This window comes from Aulostomus chinensis, chromosome 7 (genome assembly GCF_037954235.1).
Source record: "Aulostomus chinensis isolate RoL2024-O1b breed Wild chromosome 7, RoL_Achi_v1.0, whole genome shotgun sequence".
Lineage (NCBI taxonomy): Eukaryota > Metazoa > Chordata > Actinopteri > Syngnathiformes > Aulostomidae > Aulostomus > Aulostomus chinensis.
The window spans coordinates 29446026-29464571 of NC_141326.1; the positions used below are offsets into that span (position 1 = coordinate 29446026).

The 18546-nt window shown below is 48.6% G+C and overlaps 1 protein-coding gene and 1 long non-coding RNA gene across 2 annotated transcripts in view; one reads left to right on the forward strand and one right to left on the reverse strand.

The window, feature by feature from the left end:
- Positions 1 to 18546, forward strand: part of LOC147259427 (metabotropic glutamate receptor 8-like) — a 95814-nt gene that overhangs the window by 74201 nt on the left and 3067 nt on the right. Inside the window, exons 8-10 of the mRNA XM_086209809.1 lie at positions 10640 to 10779; positions 11551 to 12486; positions 17925 to 18171. Of these exons, the coding sequence (XP_086065935.1) occupies positions 10640 to 10779; positions 11551 to 12486; positions 17925 to 18171 (1323 nt within the window). The remainder of the gene's footprint in view (positions 1 to 10639; positions 10780 to 11550; positions 12487 to 17924; positions 18172 to 18546) is intronic.
- LOC147259428 (uncharacterized) lies at positions 15641 to 16511 on the reverse strand. The gene is made up of 3 exons (XR_015117275.1): positions 16364 to 16511; positions 16099 to 16249; positions 15641 to 16000 (listed from the first exon to the last, which is right to left on the reverse strand). It is a non-coding gene; the product is annotated as an uncharacterized LOC147259428 (long non-coding RNA).

Genomic DNA, 18546 nt, shown 5'->3' on the forward strand with positions numbered 1-18546 from the left:
GATTCTTTTAACGCTTCTGGCAAAAGTGGCTTTGAAGCTTTCAGTAAGGGCACATTAGTAATGGTTAGTTAATACTCAGTTAACCATGACTAAGACTTAGTTATGTGTGTCGCAATCTTGTACTAACGGTTAAACAGGGGGGGTTTGGGTGGCACTGAGGTGGTAAAGGTTATTGAAGGGATTCGTGTTCTCCACTTCACAATTAGTCACAAAGAGAATTAATAAATGGTTAATGAAGCTGAAGGAATGCTTATTCAGCACTACTGAACACTTATTCATGTCCTCTTGTTGTAAAGTGTGACAAAGTTCTATCAGTAAAACTGTCAGGGCCGGTAAGGACCACTGCATGTTGACCGCCACATGTCCAGCAGTGGGTGGCGCTATAATCAAGGTCAACTACCTGATACAGGACGGCACATTTAAAGCCAAATACCAAGTGGCTCTCAGATGAGACGCACTCACGTGCACCGACCGTTTAACTCGTTTCCCCCGCTCTTTTGAAGCCGTTTGTATGATTTTGGCACAGGATTTGGTTTGTAGGGACAAGGAAAGAGTGGGTGAGCCAACCTGTGGCTATCAGTGAAGAAAGTGGACTCCTGCAGGTCCGCAGCTGCATTTCTGTATGGGTAAACAAGTGGGTGTGTATGTCAGGCTGCTGGCTGGATGACGTCAGCACTGTTGGTAGTGAGACAGCTCCAGCCTCGGATAGCGCCTCTGAGGCTTGACCCGCTGAGCCACAGACATCGCAGGGTTTGGTCTTTGCTCCTAATGGAAGCATTATAGATCTGCATGTAGATAAACAGGAGCCAGAATGCTTCTCGTCAGTCGGCCCCCTCTCACTCGGATGTCTAATGTTAGCATGCACATGGCGTTCTCCTCAGGTTGGGCGTGCTCAGCTTTTATCAGCAGGCTGTGAATGCACAAACAACACAGTGTTTCAAGGGAAGGAGGAGAGCTGCAGCACCAGAGTTCCTCATCTGGACTTCTACTCATGAAACGTGTGAGATGTTCAACTAATGAAAAGTGAAAGCACAGAGCCGATGGGGGGGGCATCATGAAAAGTTTATAGGTGACTTTATGTTGATGTCATTTAACTGAGAATGTGGCAGAGAGCTTTTCTCTGTTTTTTGGGGGAAACACAGTTTTGGAGGAATGAGACGTGAAACGAAAATGCGTGAACAATAAAAGAGAGATATTTGCCTCAACATTGGGACGGACAGTGGAGGCCTGAAGCTTAGAGAAGACAAACTCCAGCAGAAACACCTGAAAGCACCACAAAAATGTGACGCCACATAAAACGCAGTTGAAGACAAGAAATACACGAACGCATCAACGTCCACGAATTCAGACCAAAGACGTCAGGTGAGGAGTCCAGACGGGAGCTGCAGCAGCACACGTGCAGCGTCGCTGCATCCTGGCTCAGCAGCATGTGGCTCATGTGTAGTTTGCGCCTGACTGAGCTTATGAAGGCCTACATACACACTCACACACACACACGTGTGACATGCTGCGTTTGGGGCTTTCCTGTGTAAAACAGTGAACAACACACTCGGCTGAGTCTCCACACACATCAAACATTGACATAAATCAAACTCGAGCAGCCTCTGTTTTCTCCGCTTCACGTGTCTGAACGCGGGGCAGCGGGGTTACCCATAATTACATGTATGAAATGCGGCAAATCAGGAACAAAGTGGCGCTCTGTGGCAGCGGTGGCCGAGGGGCTAATCGCCAACTGAGCCGTGCTCTTCGCCCATGTGCTTATTTTTAGAGGAGCATCGGGAGGTTGAGCAAGACACTTGTGCTAATGTTAGCGCATTAGCTGCATGAGGTCTTTGTAGTCCTGCCTGTTTCAAGAGAGTGGGGGGGGGGGGGGGGGGGGTTCAGCGAGATTCCCTCCTGATTCTTTTGGACAGCGGATGCTTACTAAGAGGCGGTAAAAGCTTGTTGTTGCTGTTTTCAAGGGAGGTGCAGGCTGACTGACCCACTGGAGCTGCAGGAAGAGAAACCCTCGGCATCAGATCAGTGATGGGGGGGGGGGGGTGCTGTAGGTGAGCTGAAGTGATGAATATGTGAAGCACTTGTCTCCTGCTGTGACCTCACTTCAAATACTCAGCTTTTTGAAACTGCTGAACAAAGCAGGAAGAGGAACCCCCTGGGGACGAGCTCACTGCCTGGAGAGCTGGAGAACTACAGGATTGTTCAACGTTTTTCATGAGGCTCTCATCCTCGGCGCTGCCCAGTGTTTACTTGTTGGCGTGGACGTGTGTGACTAGTAGAGCCAGCGAGGCTGCAGCTTGGGGTCGTGGCAGTGACCTCTCGGCCACCAGGGCTCCCTACGGCTCTGCAGGAACTCACAGCAGCTTGTTCTAGGTTCCATCCTCACAGGGAGGGTTGGAGGGAACCACATGATGGAACTGACAGCGGCGGCGGCGTCTCAGCACTGACATTTGTTTCTGTTGTGGTTCTGTTTCACAGGCTTCCCTCTGTTATCCGCTCAGCCGGCTCCATGAAAGTTTTGACTTTGCAGTCAGAGGCCGGTAGATAACAGCAGCTCATTCCTGATCAACCCCAGAAAACAACCAACACTGCTTTAACACTAAGAAGCAGCCCCTCCCCCAAGGCCACATCGGTCATACAGGCCGTCAGATGTAACGCCACCATCTGTGCTCACAAGCATGGCTGCAGCAAAAGCATGAACTGCAGGCTGTATTGTATTTTAATCAAAGAAGGAAAGGAGGGATGACGACCAGCATGTGGAAGGAGCTATGCAGTCGTTTTGTCCAGGAAATGTCAGGCTCTGTAAATACTTCAGGAGTTACCATGACAGTATCACAACTCTGTGAGAAAGATTCGCTCAGCGAAGTATACGGATGCGCCTGATCACATAATGTGGCAGCAGAACAATGTTGACGCGACGATCAGAGCCAGAAGAAAGAGCGAGAGACTCAGAATGGAGAAGCAACCAAGGAACTGCTGCTGGGAAGCTGCAACATGAGAGGAAGTCTCTGCGTCATCCGGGATGAGCTGCTTCCTCATCGTTTTCCTGCAGTTTTTGTGATGCGACATGGAGAGTGGCCTCTGGTTGGTCCCGACCGGTACCTCCACCTGTGCTAATGAGTGAGCCTGGTCCGGTGCTCTCCAGTTCACGGAGTTGAATTTCTAAACTACAGAAAAAGTGTAAATTCATTCACTGTCATTTACTGCTGCAGCACCTTGACGCTGATTTTACATTTTATGACTGCGACCTTGTCTGACAGAATCAATATGAAAACAAATGGATGAGTTGTGTCTTCAGCTGCACCGACATTCGTAAGAAAACACAGACGAGGTTGAAGGAGACAAAGAGCGGTCTGCCGCCCAGACCCCAAACAGCTCCGACTGTGCAGCTTTGCGTCAAAGCCTTGAAAAATATTTTCTCTCTTCAAATTGAAATACCAAGCTGGCATTTCAAGATTCATGTTCGCTGGAGGCAGTTTCTAAAAGCTCAATTATAAGGTGACAAGAAGGCCAGCCTAGCGTGGATGACAAGACGGAGGAAGTGCACGTGGACACATTGTTACACGCCAGTCACGCTTTTGGTTTCTTGAATTGATCTTAAGGTTCCAGACCTTTAAATATATGCACAGGATCAGGCAGATGATTGCAACTGTACAAACGTGAGCTGTGACATTTGATCACTGCTGCCGTGAGAGCTCTTGACCCATGTGACCCTTAGAGCCCCGGAACTGACGGGTCGCCCTTCTCTGTATCCTGGTTCACATGGTGGGTGGTGGATGATCGTGGTGGCGATTGGTACCAGCAAGTTTCAAGAACTTCTTGTCAGTGAAGCAGTCAGGGAAAGGTGCTGCAAAATAAAGTTTTATTGCTTTGAAGTGTGCGTGGGAACAGGCAGCAACATCGTCGCCCGTCTACTGAGATTTTCTTCATTTCAGCCTTTACTGAGTTGAGTACATCAAGGAAATGACAAAAGTTCCTGAATGAAGCAATGACGTTCCTGAAATGAGGTGAGAGCAGCAGGGAGAGGCTGAGGACTCGGGAGGCATCGGTGAGGATGAATGAAGCAGCTGACAGGCTACGGCTCGCACACGCCATGTAGGATCGATGCAAGAGAGCGGGTCAATAAAACTCTGAGACCTTTCTCCCCCTCCACTGTCTGTCTGAGTAACACGCGCCCTCTCAGCCAGCCAGAGCTGCTGATGTCGGGTCCGTTCGGGTCTGACGGCTGGATGAATGGACCCTAAGGTTGCCTGATGAAGAGCTGCCGACCACCCCGGCTGTGACATCACACACATCACGGACCTTTTCATGAGAATCTCAAGATGCTCGCTGAGAAGTAAAAAGAAAAGCAGTGAGACTGGCGTTACTGGTGATCGTATGTTATCGTCTCAATCCTGACGAACCCTGCAGCACCAAATTCCAGAAATTAGTTCTCATTGTTTAGGCCCCGGTTCTCTCGGCCGTGTTTTTATTAAATGTCTGAAATGAGTTCTGGTTCACAGTAGATGGAGGTTCAGTTCTACATCAGATCCACCAGTAAACACCAGACTGGTGGATGGTGGAGGTTCAGTTCTACATCAGATCCACCAGTGAACACCAGACCGGTGGATGGTGGAGGTTCAGTTCTACATCAGATCCACCAGTAAACACCAGACCGGGGGATGGTGGAGGTTCAGTTCTACATCAGATCCACCAGTAAACACCAGACTGGTGGATGGTGGAGGTTCAGTTCTACATCAGATCCACCAGTAAACACCAGACTGGTGGATGGTGGAGGTTCAGTTCTACATCAGATCCACCTGTAAACACCAGACTGGTGGATGGTGGAGGTTCAGTTCTCCATCAGATCCACCAGTAAACACCAGACTGGTGGATGGTGGAGGTTCAGTTCTACATCAGATCCACCAGTAAACACCAGACTGGTGGATGGTGGAGGTTCAGTTCTACATCAGATCCACCTGTAAACACCAGACCGGTGGATGGTGGAGGTTCAGTTCTACATCAGATCCACCAGTAAACACCAGACCGGTGGATGGTGGAGGTTCAGTTCTACATCAGATCCACCAGTGAACACCAGACTGGTGGATGGTGGAGGTTCAGTTCTACATCAGATCCACCAGTGAACACCAGACTGGTGGATGGTGGAGGTTCAGTTCTACATCAGATCCACCAGTAAACACCAGACCGGTGGATGGTGGAGGTTCAGTTCTACATCAGATCCACCAGTAAACACCAGACCGGTGGATGGTGGAGGTTCAGTTCTACATCAGATCCACCAGTAAACACCAGACTGGTGGATGGTGGAGGTTCAGTTCTACATCAGATCCACCAGTAAACACCAGACTGGTGGATGGTGGAGGTTCAGTTCTACATCAGATCCACCTGTAAACACCAGACCGGTGGATGGTGGAGGTTCAGTTCTACATCAGATCCACCAGTAAACACCAGACCGGTGGATGGTGGAGGTTCAGTTCTACATCAGATCCACCAGTGAACCCCAGACCGGTGGATGTTGGAGGTTCAGGTCTACATCAGATCCACCAGTGAACACCAGACCGGTGGATGTTGGAGGTTCAGGTCTACATCAGATCCACCAGTAAACACCAGACTGGAGGATGTTGGAGGTTCAGGTCTACATCAGATCCACCAGTAAACACCAGACCGGTGGATGTTGGAGGTTCAGGTCTACATCAGATCCACCAGTAAACACCAGACCGGTGGATGGTGGAGGTTCAGGTCTACATCAGATCCACCAGTGAACCCCAGACCGGTGGATGGTGGAGGTTCAGGTCTACATCAGATCCACCAGTAAACACCAGACCGGTGGATGGTGGAGGTTCAGTTCTACATCAGATCCACCAGTGAACACCAGACCGGTGGATGTTGGAGGTTCAGGTCTACATCAGATCCACCAGTGAACACCAGACCGGTGGATGTTGGAGGTTCAGTTCTACATCAGATCCACCAGTGAACACCAGACCGGTGGATGGTGGAGGTTCAGGTCTACATCAGATTCACCAGTAAACACCAGACCGGTGGATGTTGGAGGTTCAGGTCTACATCAGATTCACCATCCATTAAAAACCTGGGATGCTAACAAGAGTCTAGAGGAGCCTTCAGAGGTCATGGAGGTCATTAAAGGTCATCAGGGGGAAACACAAGAAGCCTGAAGCTTAGTGGTGGAGACCTTGAAGTCATGTGACCCTGGTGTAGCTCCTCCCTAGGCTAACATTAGCTTAGCACTGCTAACGTAGCATCCAGGCCTCCAGCATCATCAGAGGGTTCGTTAGTGAAGATGATCTTGATGAACTGAACCTGGAAGATCATCAACTTCTGTTCACCAGAGCTGATTTACTGATTCAATCACCACAATCACATGGAGCGATCCTATTGGCTGCTGGGGGAGAAGCCAGGAAAAGACCACTTCCTGTCAGAGGACAAAATAATGCATCCCTGACATGACCACTTCCTGTTGTTGGAGGAACCATGGTTTGACCTCTAAAGCCCATCATTCCCACACCTGCTTGTATAACATTTCCTTGCCTGACTGGCAGAAAGCACAGATGTAATTGAGGCCCATCTTTTCCTCTCTGACGATGTTTTAAAAGGTTGATGTCATCAAACATTTGTAAATCATCTCTGCCAGGTGAGGACGACTCTGGAGCTCCTGAATGTTGGCTGGGATGGGAGGGTTTTCTTGTAAAGAAAGCTTTTAATCCTAAAAATAGGATCAGAAATGTATCACGGTGAAGTATGGTTGTCCACTGAGAAGCCTGGAGGAGGCGGTCCCTGAGTGGACCTGCTCCTGCTCGCGTGGTTCGGGCTCTTTATTGGCTTCGTAAGCAGTTTGTGTTTGCAGCCAAAAGAAGAGACCCCAGCAGTCGGAGCTCTTCGTTCTGCATCCTACTGCAGCGTCTGTTTTTAATTCCACACAGCGGCTTGTGTCAGTGCGTGTCATCTTGTTGTTCAATGACAAAGCGGCAGCATGTGTCACCAGAGTTATCATGATTACCATGTTTGGACATAATGTGCAGCGCGGACGTTAATTCTGTATCAACACAGAGTCCCTGAAGTGAAACGAAGTGGAGAGGAGAGGAGTGGGGGATGGAGAGGATGAGGTGGCGGAGGAGAGGGGTTTCTGCATCCCGAGGCGAGCTGCGGTGATTCATCTCCACACTGATGTGATTTGTGATGCTTTTATTCATGTTGAAGAAGGAAATCGGGGCAGAACAGAATCAAACCAGCGCCCACTCACTTCATTATAAATCTGTTTTCTCTTTTGTCATGCTCTTTAGCTCCAATCTGCTGCTCTTCCTCTCGGCTTCAGCATCTCTGAACTAATCCGCTTCAAGTTCAGGACTCCACTGTCCCCGATGTTAAATTTGCCTCGTAGCGATGAACACGGCTCTACTGTATGATAAAAATACAACACCAAGAGAAAAACAACCGAACCTGTCAACACAACATGAGGTTCCTGAGGATTAACTGAACCTCTGAATGTTCCTTGTTACATTACAACACACAAATTCATGCTAAAATGTCTAAAAATGTCCAGTCCTGTGTTCGTCTGTAGATGTTGAGTTGTTTATTTAAATGATCCCCAGTGCTTCCATTCGTCTGAATATCAACTCCTCCATACTTTCACCCACAGAAACCATTCAAGCATCAAAGTGTTCATGTCTTCAAACATTCTTGTGCCCTCATCGCGCCACAGCATCGCTGGTTGTTACGTTTTCCATGTTATCACATTGTTCCACGGCTCCCTCCTCCCAGTGTTTGCTCACAAAAGAAAAGACAAATCTATGATTTTATTTATCAAAGGTTCCTAACTACAAGCTGCTCCCTCTCTCTTTCTCTCCTCTGGTGTGCTACGGCGCTCCATACCGCTCGTTAGCTTCGCTGCGGTGAACGCCAGGCGTGCAGTAGAGAAAGATCTCTCACAGGTCATCAAATGCACGTTTCTGCAAAATGGTTTTTGTCAGCTTCAGTTGAGCTAGAGTTTTGCTTGACAATGGTGATGATACATATCCAGCATGAGTGTTAACAGCAGCTAAGCTAACTAGCAGTCTGGTGAGAGTCTGGAGCTCCGCTATGAGAAGAGAGGAGGGTCTCTCTCCTCTGGCTCTAACAGTGATGGCCAATGAGCGTACTTCACAAATATTCCTTTCTTATTGCCAGCATGTGTCAGACAGCATGTGATCTTTACTTGGCTGGAGTCAATATGGCAACAAGATGTTAGTGTGTTGTTGGTGGGGAAACTGTGATGAGATGAGTCAGTCTGAGAGGAAAACCTGTGTCAACAGAGAAACCTGAGAGAATAGAAATGAGAGGAAACAACAGCTCGGTGCTTTAAAAATGACTGTTCAGCTACCAGCCGTTGTTTGAGTGTTGCTGTTTGCTCCCCTGCTGCTCTCACAGCAGCTGCCTGACTGACATTCAGCCCCTAACCAGCTCTGAGTGCCTGCACGCACAGCGACAAGCATCTTTCATCTGGCCTGCTAATGTTGTAACTGGAGCAGCTTCTCTAAACACTCTCTGGCTGCTTCAGCTGTGAATCCACTTCTTCTGTGATGAGATAACGAACATAGATGTCGCTGTACAAGCTGACCGCTTAATTACCAGCTCCCACTCTCAATCAGGTTGATCACAGACTGAGAATTTGCACATTTAATCTGATTGTCAAGTCTCACTCACCATGGAATCATGTTTTTGCTGCTGTTGTTTGCTCGCTGACTCACATTCTCATTGGCAAAACAAATAAACAACAAATTGTCAGATAAAACTCCTTCAAACGGGGCCCGGGGTTCCTACCAGAGAACGTGGTTGTCGTACAAGGAACTGAAAAAAATCTCATTTTTGCTCTTGTGTGAGGTTCAGCTGACATGCTGAATAAATCATGGCATTTATATATATATATGTATATATATATATATATATATATATATATATATATATATATATATATATATATATATATATATATATAAAATATGTGACCCAAACGTCTAGTGAAGCGGTTAAAATAGCAGCAGATGACAACATCAGATGCGTGTGGAGCCATGTGACTGTAACGTCCCTCATATTCAGATGTCCCACTCAAGCCAGAACTTTGATGGCCTCCATCCTCTTGCGCGTGTGTTCATGGAGAACCAAGTGGAAAATCGCGGCCCCAGAAGTTCAAACCCCTGCAGTCCCTTATTCGAGTACGAGGTCACCAGGAGGAACCCAGAGCTCATCGTTTGAGCTGGATTTGTTTTGTTGATTTCCAGTGTGCCAATAATTCTAGAACTGCCAATAATATCAGTAGAGAAACAAGTTCGCCACCAACGTTTCTGAGACTCATAAAACCTGTGAAATTCTCCAATTCATTAGAATTTACAAACATGAGAGTATCCTAACTTTGTGTTAACCACACATCTTATATCGTGCGTCAAATGACAAACCACTGACTTGGAGACGCGGGAACGGACGTCCTGCAACGCTCACATACTGCTGGGTTGTGGGACGGCGCTGGTATCAGTTTTGGCTTTTTAATTTCTGTAACAAGGAAACCTCAAATCTACACCACAAACGGACCATCTCATTCCATCTCGTCATCGCGCGTTTAATGCAGAGCTACGACCGAGAGAAGGAGGGATTGTGATGAATTATTTCCTCCTGTTCTCTGAATCGCACGCTGTTTTCATGCAGCTCCACTGAGCTGTGTAGCTGTATGTTTCTATTTCTGTAGTCAGGTGTCAGCAGCAGCGTTCGCGCTGATCACAGCTCCTGAATACAAGCTGTTATCCAGCTGTCGTTCCTGAGCTGCAGATAGAATTGGTTTTTTTGTGATCGTGTCGTCGTTTGAGAAAATTAACAGAAATGCTGGTGATGACATGTCACCTGCTGTAGTGTGACAGGTGTGTGCTGTTATGTTCAAAACCGTTTTCAGCTACAAAATGTTTGTTTTTATTTATTTATTTGCTTTATCACCAGAGTGAGTAGTGTCATGAACGAGGGAAGATGTCTCTGCAGGGCAGGAGGTGGAAGGTTCTCACGTACATGAGCAACAAAGAGGGCTAATCAGGTGACCCACTTCAGGGCAGGTAATCAACCTGAACGGGAAACCAGACTTAGAGAGTCTTTTCAAACCTGAAATTAATAATAATAATAATAATAATAATAATCAGGTGTTTTTTATTATGATTACTTTGACATTCTGACCAGCAGCGGTAGCTTCCCTCTTCTCACAATCGATGACATTGTTTCAACAGTTTCCTGGTTAAATGCCTTGAATGAGTCTTTGGTTGGATGGACGACAACCCTTCAGTGAGCACCACGTGTGAATTTCACAGCACTTATGCTTCTTAAATAGGTGATTGCTAACAAACGGCTGAAAGAGGCTGCAGACACCACGACAAGAAGCACAAATCTAGAATCTTTTGGTCAAAAAAGCCACGACGATGCAACTTCCAGGCTGCTGGGCCGAATCAAGACTGTTTGGTCAGAAAATCCAGACCAAAGGAGGCAGGTGGGACAAGGCCCTAAGACAGGAAGTAAAACCCATCAGCACAGGAGGGAAGATCGAGGGTTCGGTCTCACCATCACATGACGACAGCGACGTTTGACCCGCCGACTGTTCTTTGCTTTTTTGTTTTTACAGGAAGTGCGGGGACTCCGGTCATCTTTAACGAGAACGGCGATGCTCCCGGACGATACGACATTTTCCAGTATCAGATGAACAACAGATCGACTGCAGAGTACAAAGTCATCGGACAGTGGACCAACCAGCTGCATTTAAACGTAAGGACCACCCATCTGTCACTCAGTGAAGGAGAGCAGGACGGCTGGGGATCAGAAACCCCTCGCTTCTGTCCAGCGCTGCCGAGTCATCCAGTCCATGGCTACCTCTGGTTGTCACAAGCTGGGATGTAGAGTGTTGGCCAAAAACACAAAACTGAGCCCTTAAGTGTCGTCTGTAGGCACTCTCACCTTTGGTTTTGACCATCCAGTCACCTCTCACCATGCGCCATCATAAACCTAAATTGTTGTTCTGTGGTAGTTTGCAGGTACCGGTCAGGTAGAGTCGCCCCCCGACACCTTAGGAATCGTGCTGGTTTCCGTGATGTTTAATGCCCAGTTTACACCACAGATTCACCTGAAGACGCGTTGAAACTTGCAACTACTGATCACTCGACGCATCCGCAACCTCCTGAAACCTGCAGGTTTACACAGCTACAACTGTTGTGGGTCATCGTGGAACTGCGGTGTGAACTGGCCTCCCGTGGCCGTGATTTGAATCTGTTTGTAAAGCCTGACGCTTCAGTTCTGTGGCTCTAGTTTCACTCTTGCAGGGGTGACTTCAGGCATTCGAGAAACCATCTTTGACAATTGATTTATTACCTCAGTGAACATCGTCTGAAGGAGGTTGTGCTCTTTCATCACGAGCCTCAAGTCTTCTTCGATGCAGCATGGTCTTGTCGGTAAAGACTCAGGCCAGATCCACTCTCATGTTGTTTCTTCTCATCCCAGAGATTCGTGCTGACCAGCCTGGTCCTTGTGTTTTCTCTGCAGATGGAGGCTCTGCAGTGGTCCGTCGGTAACTCCTCCCTGCCGGTGTCAGTGTGCAGCCTGCCCTGCAAGACTGGTGAGAGGAAGAAGGTGGTGAAGGGGGTCCCGTGCTGCTGGCACTGCGAGCGCTGTGAGGGATACCACTTCCAGGCTAGCGAGTTCACCTGCGAGCTCTGCCCTTACGAGAAGCGACCCGCCCAGAACCGCACCAGCTGCCAACCCATCCCCATCATCAAGCTGGAGTGGCACTCCCCCTGGGCTCTGGTGCCCGTCTTCATCTCTGTTCTGGGCATCATCGCCACCACATTCGTCATTGTCACATTTGTCCGTTACAATGACACCCCCATTGTTCGCGCCTCAGGGCGGGAGATGAGCTACGTGCTGCTGACTGGCATCTTTCTGTGTTACATCATTACCTTCCCCATGATTGCTGCGCCAGACGTCATCGTCTGCTCCTTCCGTCGCATCTTCCTGGGCCTCGGTATGTGCTTCAGCTACGCCGCGCTGCTCACCAAGACCAACCGCATCCACCGCATCTTCGAGCAAGGCAAGAAGGCGGTGACAGCACCACGCTTCATTTCACCGGCCTCCCAACTGGTCATAACCTTTTCACTCATCTCAGTGCAGCTGCTTGGCGTCCTCATGTGGTTCGCCGTTGACCCACCGCACGCCTTCGTTGATTACGGGGAGCAACGTACCCAGGATCCTGAGAACGCTCGCGGTGTACTCAAATGTGACATCTCCGATCTGTCACTCATCTGCTCCCTGGGATACAGCATCCTCTTGATGGTCACATGCACTGTTTACGCCATCAAAACACGTGGCGTGCCAGAGACCTTCAACGAGGCCAAACCCATTGGATTTACTATGTACACAACATGCATCATCTGGCTCGCCTTCATTCCCATCTTCTTTGGCACGGCTCAGTCCGAAGAGCGGGTGAGTGCCCATCAGTGATGAATAATTCAATATCCTGACAGGAGTTTATAAATGGAAGCTCACCATCAGCTACAGCTGAAAGTACTCACACACATTCTGCAGGTTTCTGTTGGACGCTGATGACACCAGAAATCCTGCTGTTTGTGATGTTGAAGCTCCTGGAGCTGAAAACACCTCCCTGAATTAATCGCTGTTTCACTGAATATCAGGCTTTTAGTCTTGTAATTTGCTTTGAATTTTACACAACTAGTATTTCTCGTTCTTATGTCTTAAGAGAGAAATTCAAAGCCTCAGAGGGAAGACGGGAAGAGGACAAAAATGCTAATTGACACCAAGATCCCCAAACTTGTTTGAAACATGTCATTTTTGGTCCTCACGCTTGTTCACTCCAGAAGACGACTTGTTGGAGAGGCACGTCTGTCTCCAGGAGCTGATAACGCCGTGTTCTCAGTGACAAATTGATGATTGATTAGATTCTGATCACCAACGGCAGGCCCGGCCCGCTCCGCTGCCTTTCCACACAAAGTTAATCAGAGCAGAATTAAATTCGCCATATTCACACAACAGTTTTTGGGTTTAGTTTGCTGCGAGGGAGCTGCCAGATGGAAGATTCGGCTTATTATCGTGTCTGTGGGGAGATCTGGAGGACAGGTGGAGCGAGTCACTGACGGTTCCTCTATACGTAGTTTATCAGCCTTTATTGTGCTGCTGCTTTTAGATTACAAAGCAAGAGGAGGATTCCCATCAGTTTTGGATGTTATCAGCCAATTAGATGGCCATTAGCAGTCGTTAGCTCGACCGTGGTAATGCTTCAGATCAGGGCCGCCATGTGTCTCGCTCATCCCCAGGGACAAGACCCCGATACTTTTGAATACATATTTTCGCAGGTTGGCAGCGCTGCTTTGGATAATTCGTGGATAAACAGAAGGTCAGGCAACTTTGGTTGTCATGGTTACAGTGATAACTGATACAGTGTGTGGTAAAGGCAGGACCCAGACAGCAGGCAAGAAAACTACACTTGCAGGCGTTCCAAACCGACGCTCTCGCACCGACTGACTCAGAGAGACACGAGGAAGGCCGGGACTGATGAATGACTGACTGACACAGGTGAGAGACCCAAAAAAAGGTGGGAGGGAAATGATTTCAAAATAAAATAGGAAGTGACATGAAACAACATTGAGGCCGCAAGATATGACTTGTTCCCTCCAGCTCATAAACCCGTGGCCATGAGACAGAAGTTGTTCTCCTGTCATTTAGGGGAGCGAAGTCTATCTCAGGACCATGTTTTCCTCTCCATGGTCACTCCAGGGCTCTTTAACTCCACCGTGAGAGGGACGGTCGGAATAAAAATCCCCACAAAACACTCCTGTGAAACACCTCTTGATCTACATTGCAAATCTTTTGTGTTCAGAGGTTTTTACGTCTTCGTTGACCTTCCAGCTGAAGCTGAAGATAGTTTTTCTCAGTCCTGCTCGATATGTAATTAACTCGTCTGCGTCTCTGTCAGGACTCTCACCACAGTGAGAGATGTACCATAAATATTCACCGTTTGTCTGAAATGCAATCAGTTAAATCAGCTTATGATGGATTTGAATTTTCAATCAAGCCAGGCTGATAAAGACCTTCGCAGCATCATACATGACAAATGCAGTCGGCAGTCTGGAACGCCGCTGTGCTTTGCTTTGATTTATGAGTTGGTGCTCCTGTATATAAAGAAGGTAAAGTTGAGCAGCACTGAGAACATCCAGACAGAAGATTTGGAAAAGATAAATAACGTGTTGGCCCAAAAGAGCTGAAGTTTCAGGCCAGGCTGTGAATGTGGAGCAGGACGTCCACTCGCTGGCATTTAGAGTAGCAGCAGCAGCAGCAGCAGCTCAGGCCAGCAGAGAGAGAGAGAGAGAGAGAGAGAGAGAGACGCCTTGGAATAAGTAATCAGCACATCAGAGGGTCTTTGCCCTGAACGGGGCGCCAGCTGCTCGAGGAGGCCTTCATATTCACAGGAGGGCCAAGAGGAGTCAGGGCCGCTGGGAGCCAGTCACGCTGCTTTTATACATAATGAAGCAGGCTTTGATATCCAGCTGGAGGATCGCAGAGAAGATTAACATACCGCTTCGACCCTCCGCAGCTCCTCCTGGGAATCAGATCCTCTAACTGAACCTGATGAGGCTCTCCATCAAGCTAATAGGCTAACAGTGCTCTTATTAGTGCCATTATCAGGGTCTACGACTTCACAGCGCCAGGAATTACGTGGGCTCACGGAAATCCCACAAACACACCCTCCAAGCGCTCATGTGCCCTTATCCAGATGTGCAGCCGACCCCGCACCAAGAGGTGGAAGGACCAGACAGATGTTAATGCAACACCTTCTCACGCCGAAACTCACAACAGGTCAACACAGCCGTTCCAGTTCCAATGCCGCCAAAACATATTTGAGGGCAACGACGCTACTTGCAGCAGCAGTTAGGGAAGCTTTGCGGCCTGGTTGTCATGGTAACAATAACGACTACAAATGAACGGCGGTGGAGAACGTAGATGGAAGAATTCGGGTCGTTCCTCCTTGCTGGTCTCTGCAAGACGGTTTGGAGTTTTGGCCCCTCCCCCTTTCCACCCTGGTTCAGAGAGATTTAACAACACACTGCGCTACAACTACGTTTTAGTGGTAAGGGTTATTTTTAACAAAGCTAAGGACAAACGATGGACGACAGCAGAGTAAAATAGAGCCGAATGCTGACAGAGAACGAGGACGATGCTAACTGGGCCTGAAAGGAGAGTTTAACAGCAGATCTCTTTTTTCTTGAATGGTAAAGATGTGACATCAACAACTTCTACCATCTGATGAAACACGCCTGGGTTGGCTGATGCGACCGTCACTCAAATGAATGACCTGAATAATGATGTCATCGATTTTTCATTTTGAGCTTGTGTTCCTGCAGGAAATGGGAGGAGAGGTGCTGAGCATCCGTGGCTTCTTTTTTATTGTTGTCAACAGAAGCCATTAGCTTTGCTCTGCTGCCGATCGCCCTCATGAGTCCCGTCCGCGTGGAGAGAAAGTCGATACCAGCAGCGCTGCTATTACCTGCCGGCCATTGCTCTCCGTTAAGCAGTGTTGCTCTTCTGCGAGGTGAAAGGTCACGAGGCCTGAATGAAGGGAAGATATATTCTAAGTTTACAGCCAAGATGAACGAGCAGCTGATTTCTTCTCTTCAAGTTTCCCATTTTAGGTCTTGAGGAGTGTAACATCCAGATGAAATCACACCTCACAAACAATAAGAGCCAAACAGACAAGAACCTGAAGTCCCATTTGTTCATGTTCTTTTGGAGAGGACAGAGAGGAACTGGTGATGTATGGGAGGTTTGGAGGGGGGGGTCAGTAGCCACTGGGAGCTGATGGCAGAGGGCACCTGGTTTGGAGTGGGCGGGCAGGCCTGGAGGGAGCGGCATCAGCGGCGGAGGCAGCAAATCCTGGACATGGAGAGAAAAACGCCAGTCAAGCCACCAAAGCTGTTGCTACTTCCTGTGTGAGACGACACAGAAATTCAATGAAAAGACGTGAGGAATGTGACGCCAGCAGATGAAAGAAAAACCTCCCCAAGATGACAGAGGATCACAGACCTGACAGAAAAGGAACTTTTTTTGTAGAGAATTCTCTGTTGTCCTGTCAACCAATCAGAGCTGTGACAGGAAGGAGCCTCAGGTGGAAGGTGTCCTGGGTAATGGAGTTTGAATTTTGATGTTTTCGCAGGCAGGAATCCTTCAGCCTACCCTTGAATGTTACCACATGAACAACGTACAGACAGAAAAATCCGACATGAGTAAATGTTTCTACACACAGGGAGACATTTTGGAAGTCATTGGCCCAACACAGCTGATACGTCACCTGATTTCCTCCTGCACTGCCACCACTGGAGGATGACCGACGTTTTTCTTCGCCTTCTCCGACCTTCAGGCGTTTGTGTTTTCGGGTTCGTAACAGCAGCCTGAGTCGGAGCGATCTCATCAATCACGTCAGAGCCTGTTTTTCTCTCAGGTCCGTGAATGACTTCATGCTCCGGTGTCTGACATACATTTTCATAATGATTCCTCGATGCATGGCTGGAATCGCCGCTGTCGTTTTAGGCTCTTAGGGGAGGAAACTCGCCATCTGTCGCCATGTTTCCTTCCCTCCCTCCTTCCTCTCTGTCCTGCTAGCTGAGCGGAGCCCCACCGAGGATTCCCCGCTGTCAGTTTGCCACTCAGTGAGAGGGCCATTATCCAGGGCCGTGACTTATGTGAGGTGGTTGCCATGGTGACTGGGGTGGTCTCAGAGCAGCAGCGTCGCATTTTGTGAGTGTGTGCACAGGTGTGTTGTGACAGATTATGCAGGGAGGGAAGAGGAAACGGAGGAATCGCGCTGCTCCTTCTCTGATAACTGAGCTGAGAGCTTCTTGCTAGTTTTATCAGCAGCGGCTGCAAATGACACTTTAATGTTTCCTCTCACAGCTCAGCTGGAAAGTCTTCAGGATGCGTCTCATCACAGCTGTGAGTTATTCAAGAGGATCGAATTCTTTCTTTGCCGCTCCGCTGATGTCCACATCAGAGCGTCTTCATCCCACAGCACGGGAGCTTTGGTCTCAATGGTCTGGTGTTTGTTTCCTGTTAAAGCTACTGGTTTTAAAACAGGAACATTCGTTTGATTGATGTGTTCAGGAAGGAGAGACGTAATCAAAGAATCAGAAAATGGTGACATGATATGGAGCCCACCCTGCGGTTCGGACCCGTCTGAGTCCAGATGGATCATTAGTGTCACACTGGTCCATGAACGCAGTGTGAGGCCCAGCGATCCATTCAGGGTCACCAGAGACCTGGTGTTTCTGTCCGCCACAGCTGAGTTTCAGCCGTTTAGAGGCGGCGGCGCTCCCAACAGCGCCTTGGTTCAGGGTTCCTGTAGCAACATTTAAAAGATAGAGTTGCCTCAGAGTTTTCCAGTCTGTTGTGCTTTCATTTCCACTGTAGTTCAAGAGTGTGACAGCGGGAATTTGTTTCTGGAATGGTTCAGAGAAGCAAGAAGCTACATACTCGGTGTGTACATACTTAGAAATGACACAATCACAACCACGCCATCTTCTCTGATCTGACCTCCGAATGTTGGGCTCGTTTTCGGTTGCCGAGAAAAATGGAATTGAAACCCTGGTTGACTTCAGTTTTGGTTGACGTCCATCCAATCACAGTTGAGGGGCGGGACAAAGACAAAACTGTCACATCTCACACGTACGACTGCTGAACAATGGTGGAGCTCCTGAACGCAGCGACTGTACTCGTCAAGTCATTTCCTCACCCACCAGATCTCAGGAACCCTGATGAGCCGGTCCGTCTTCCCTCTGTGGCTCAGTCCAGTGTTGGGTTGGCGGTCCTCCTGCTCGTCTCTGATACGTCCCCCTCCCTCCTTGTCTCCTCTCCAGATGTACATCCAGACGGCGACGCTCACCGTCTCCCTCAGCCTCAGCGCCTCCGTCTCACTGGGGATGCTGTACATGCCGAAGGTCTACATCATCATCTTCCACCCGGAGCAGAATGTCCCCAAACGCAAACGCAGCTTCAAGGCCATCGTCACCGCCGCCACCATGACCAGCAAGCTGTCTCAGCTGGCGGCCGAGCGGCCCAATGGCGAGGTGAAGACGGAGCTGTGTGAGGGCGTGGAGGCCACTGGTGAGTGGGGGGGCTTCCGACACTGGGTTCTCCAGCAGAAATGTGCAACAATCATGTGTCCACTAGATGGTGCTAGAAAATGTGCGTCAACACATTTGATGTTATTTAAATCGACCTCATCAGCGTGAAGCTCCACAGCATCCAAACGGTCTCAACCACGTTAAAATATTTGAACATGACACAGGAAACCTGATAGGCTGACTTCCTGTTTGGCGAAGTCTCTCCCCTTTTCTGTCTCTCTCCCATTTTTCTTTCTCTCTTCTTCTTGCACCCCCGAGCCATGTTTGCATCCTAGTAGTGACCAGCAGCAGATAGAAAAGAAAACACAACAATCATGGGTTCCTCTGACTTTCCTCACGGAGCTCCTCCAGAACC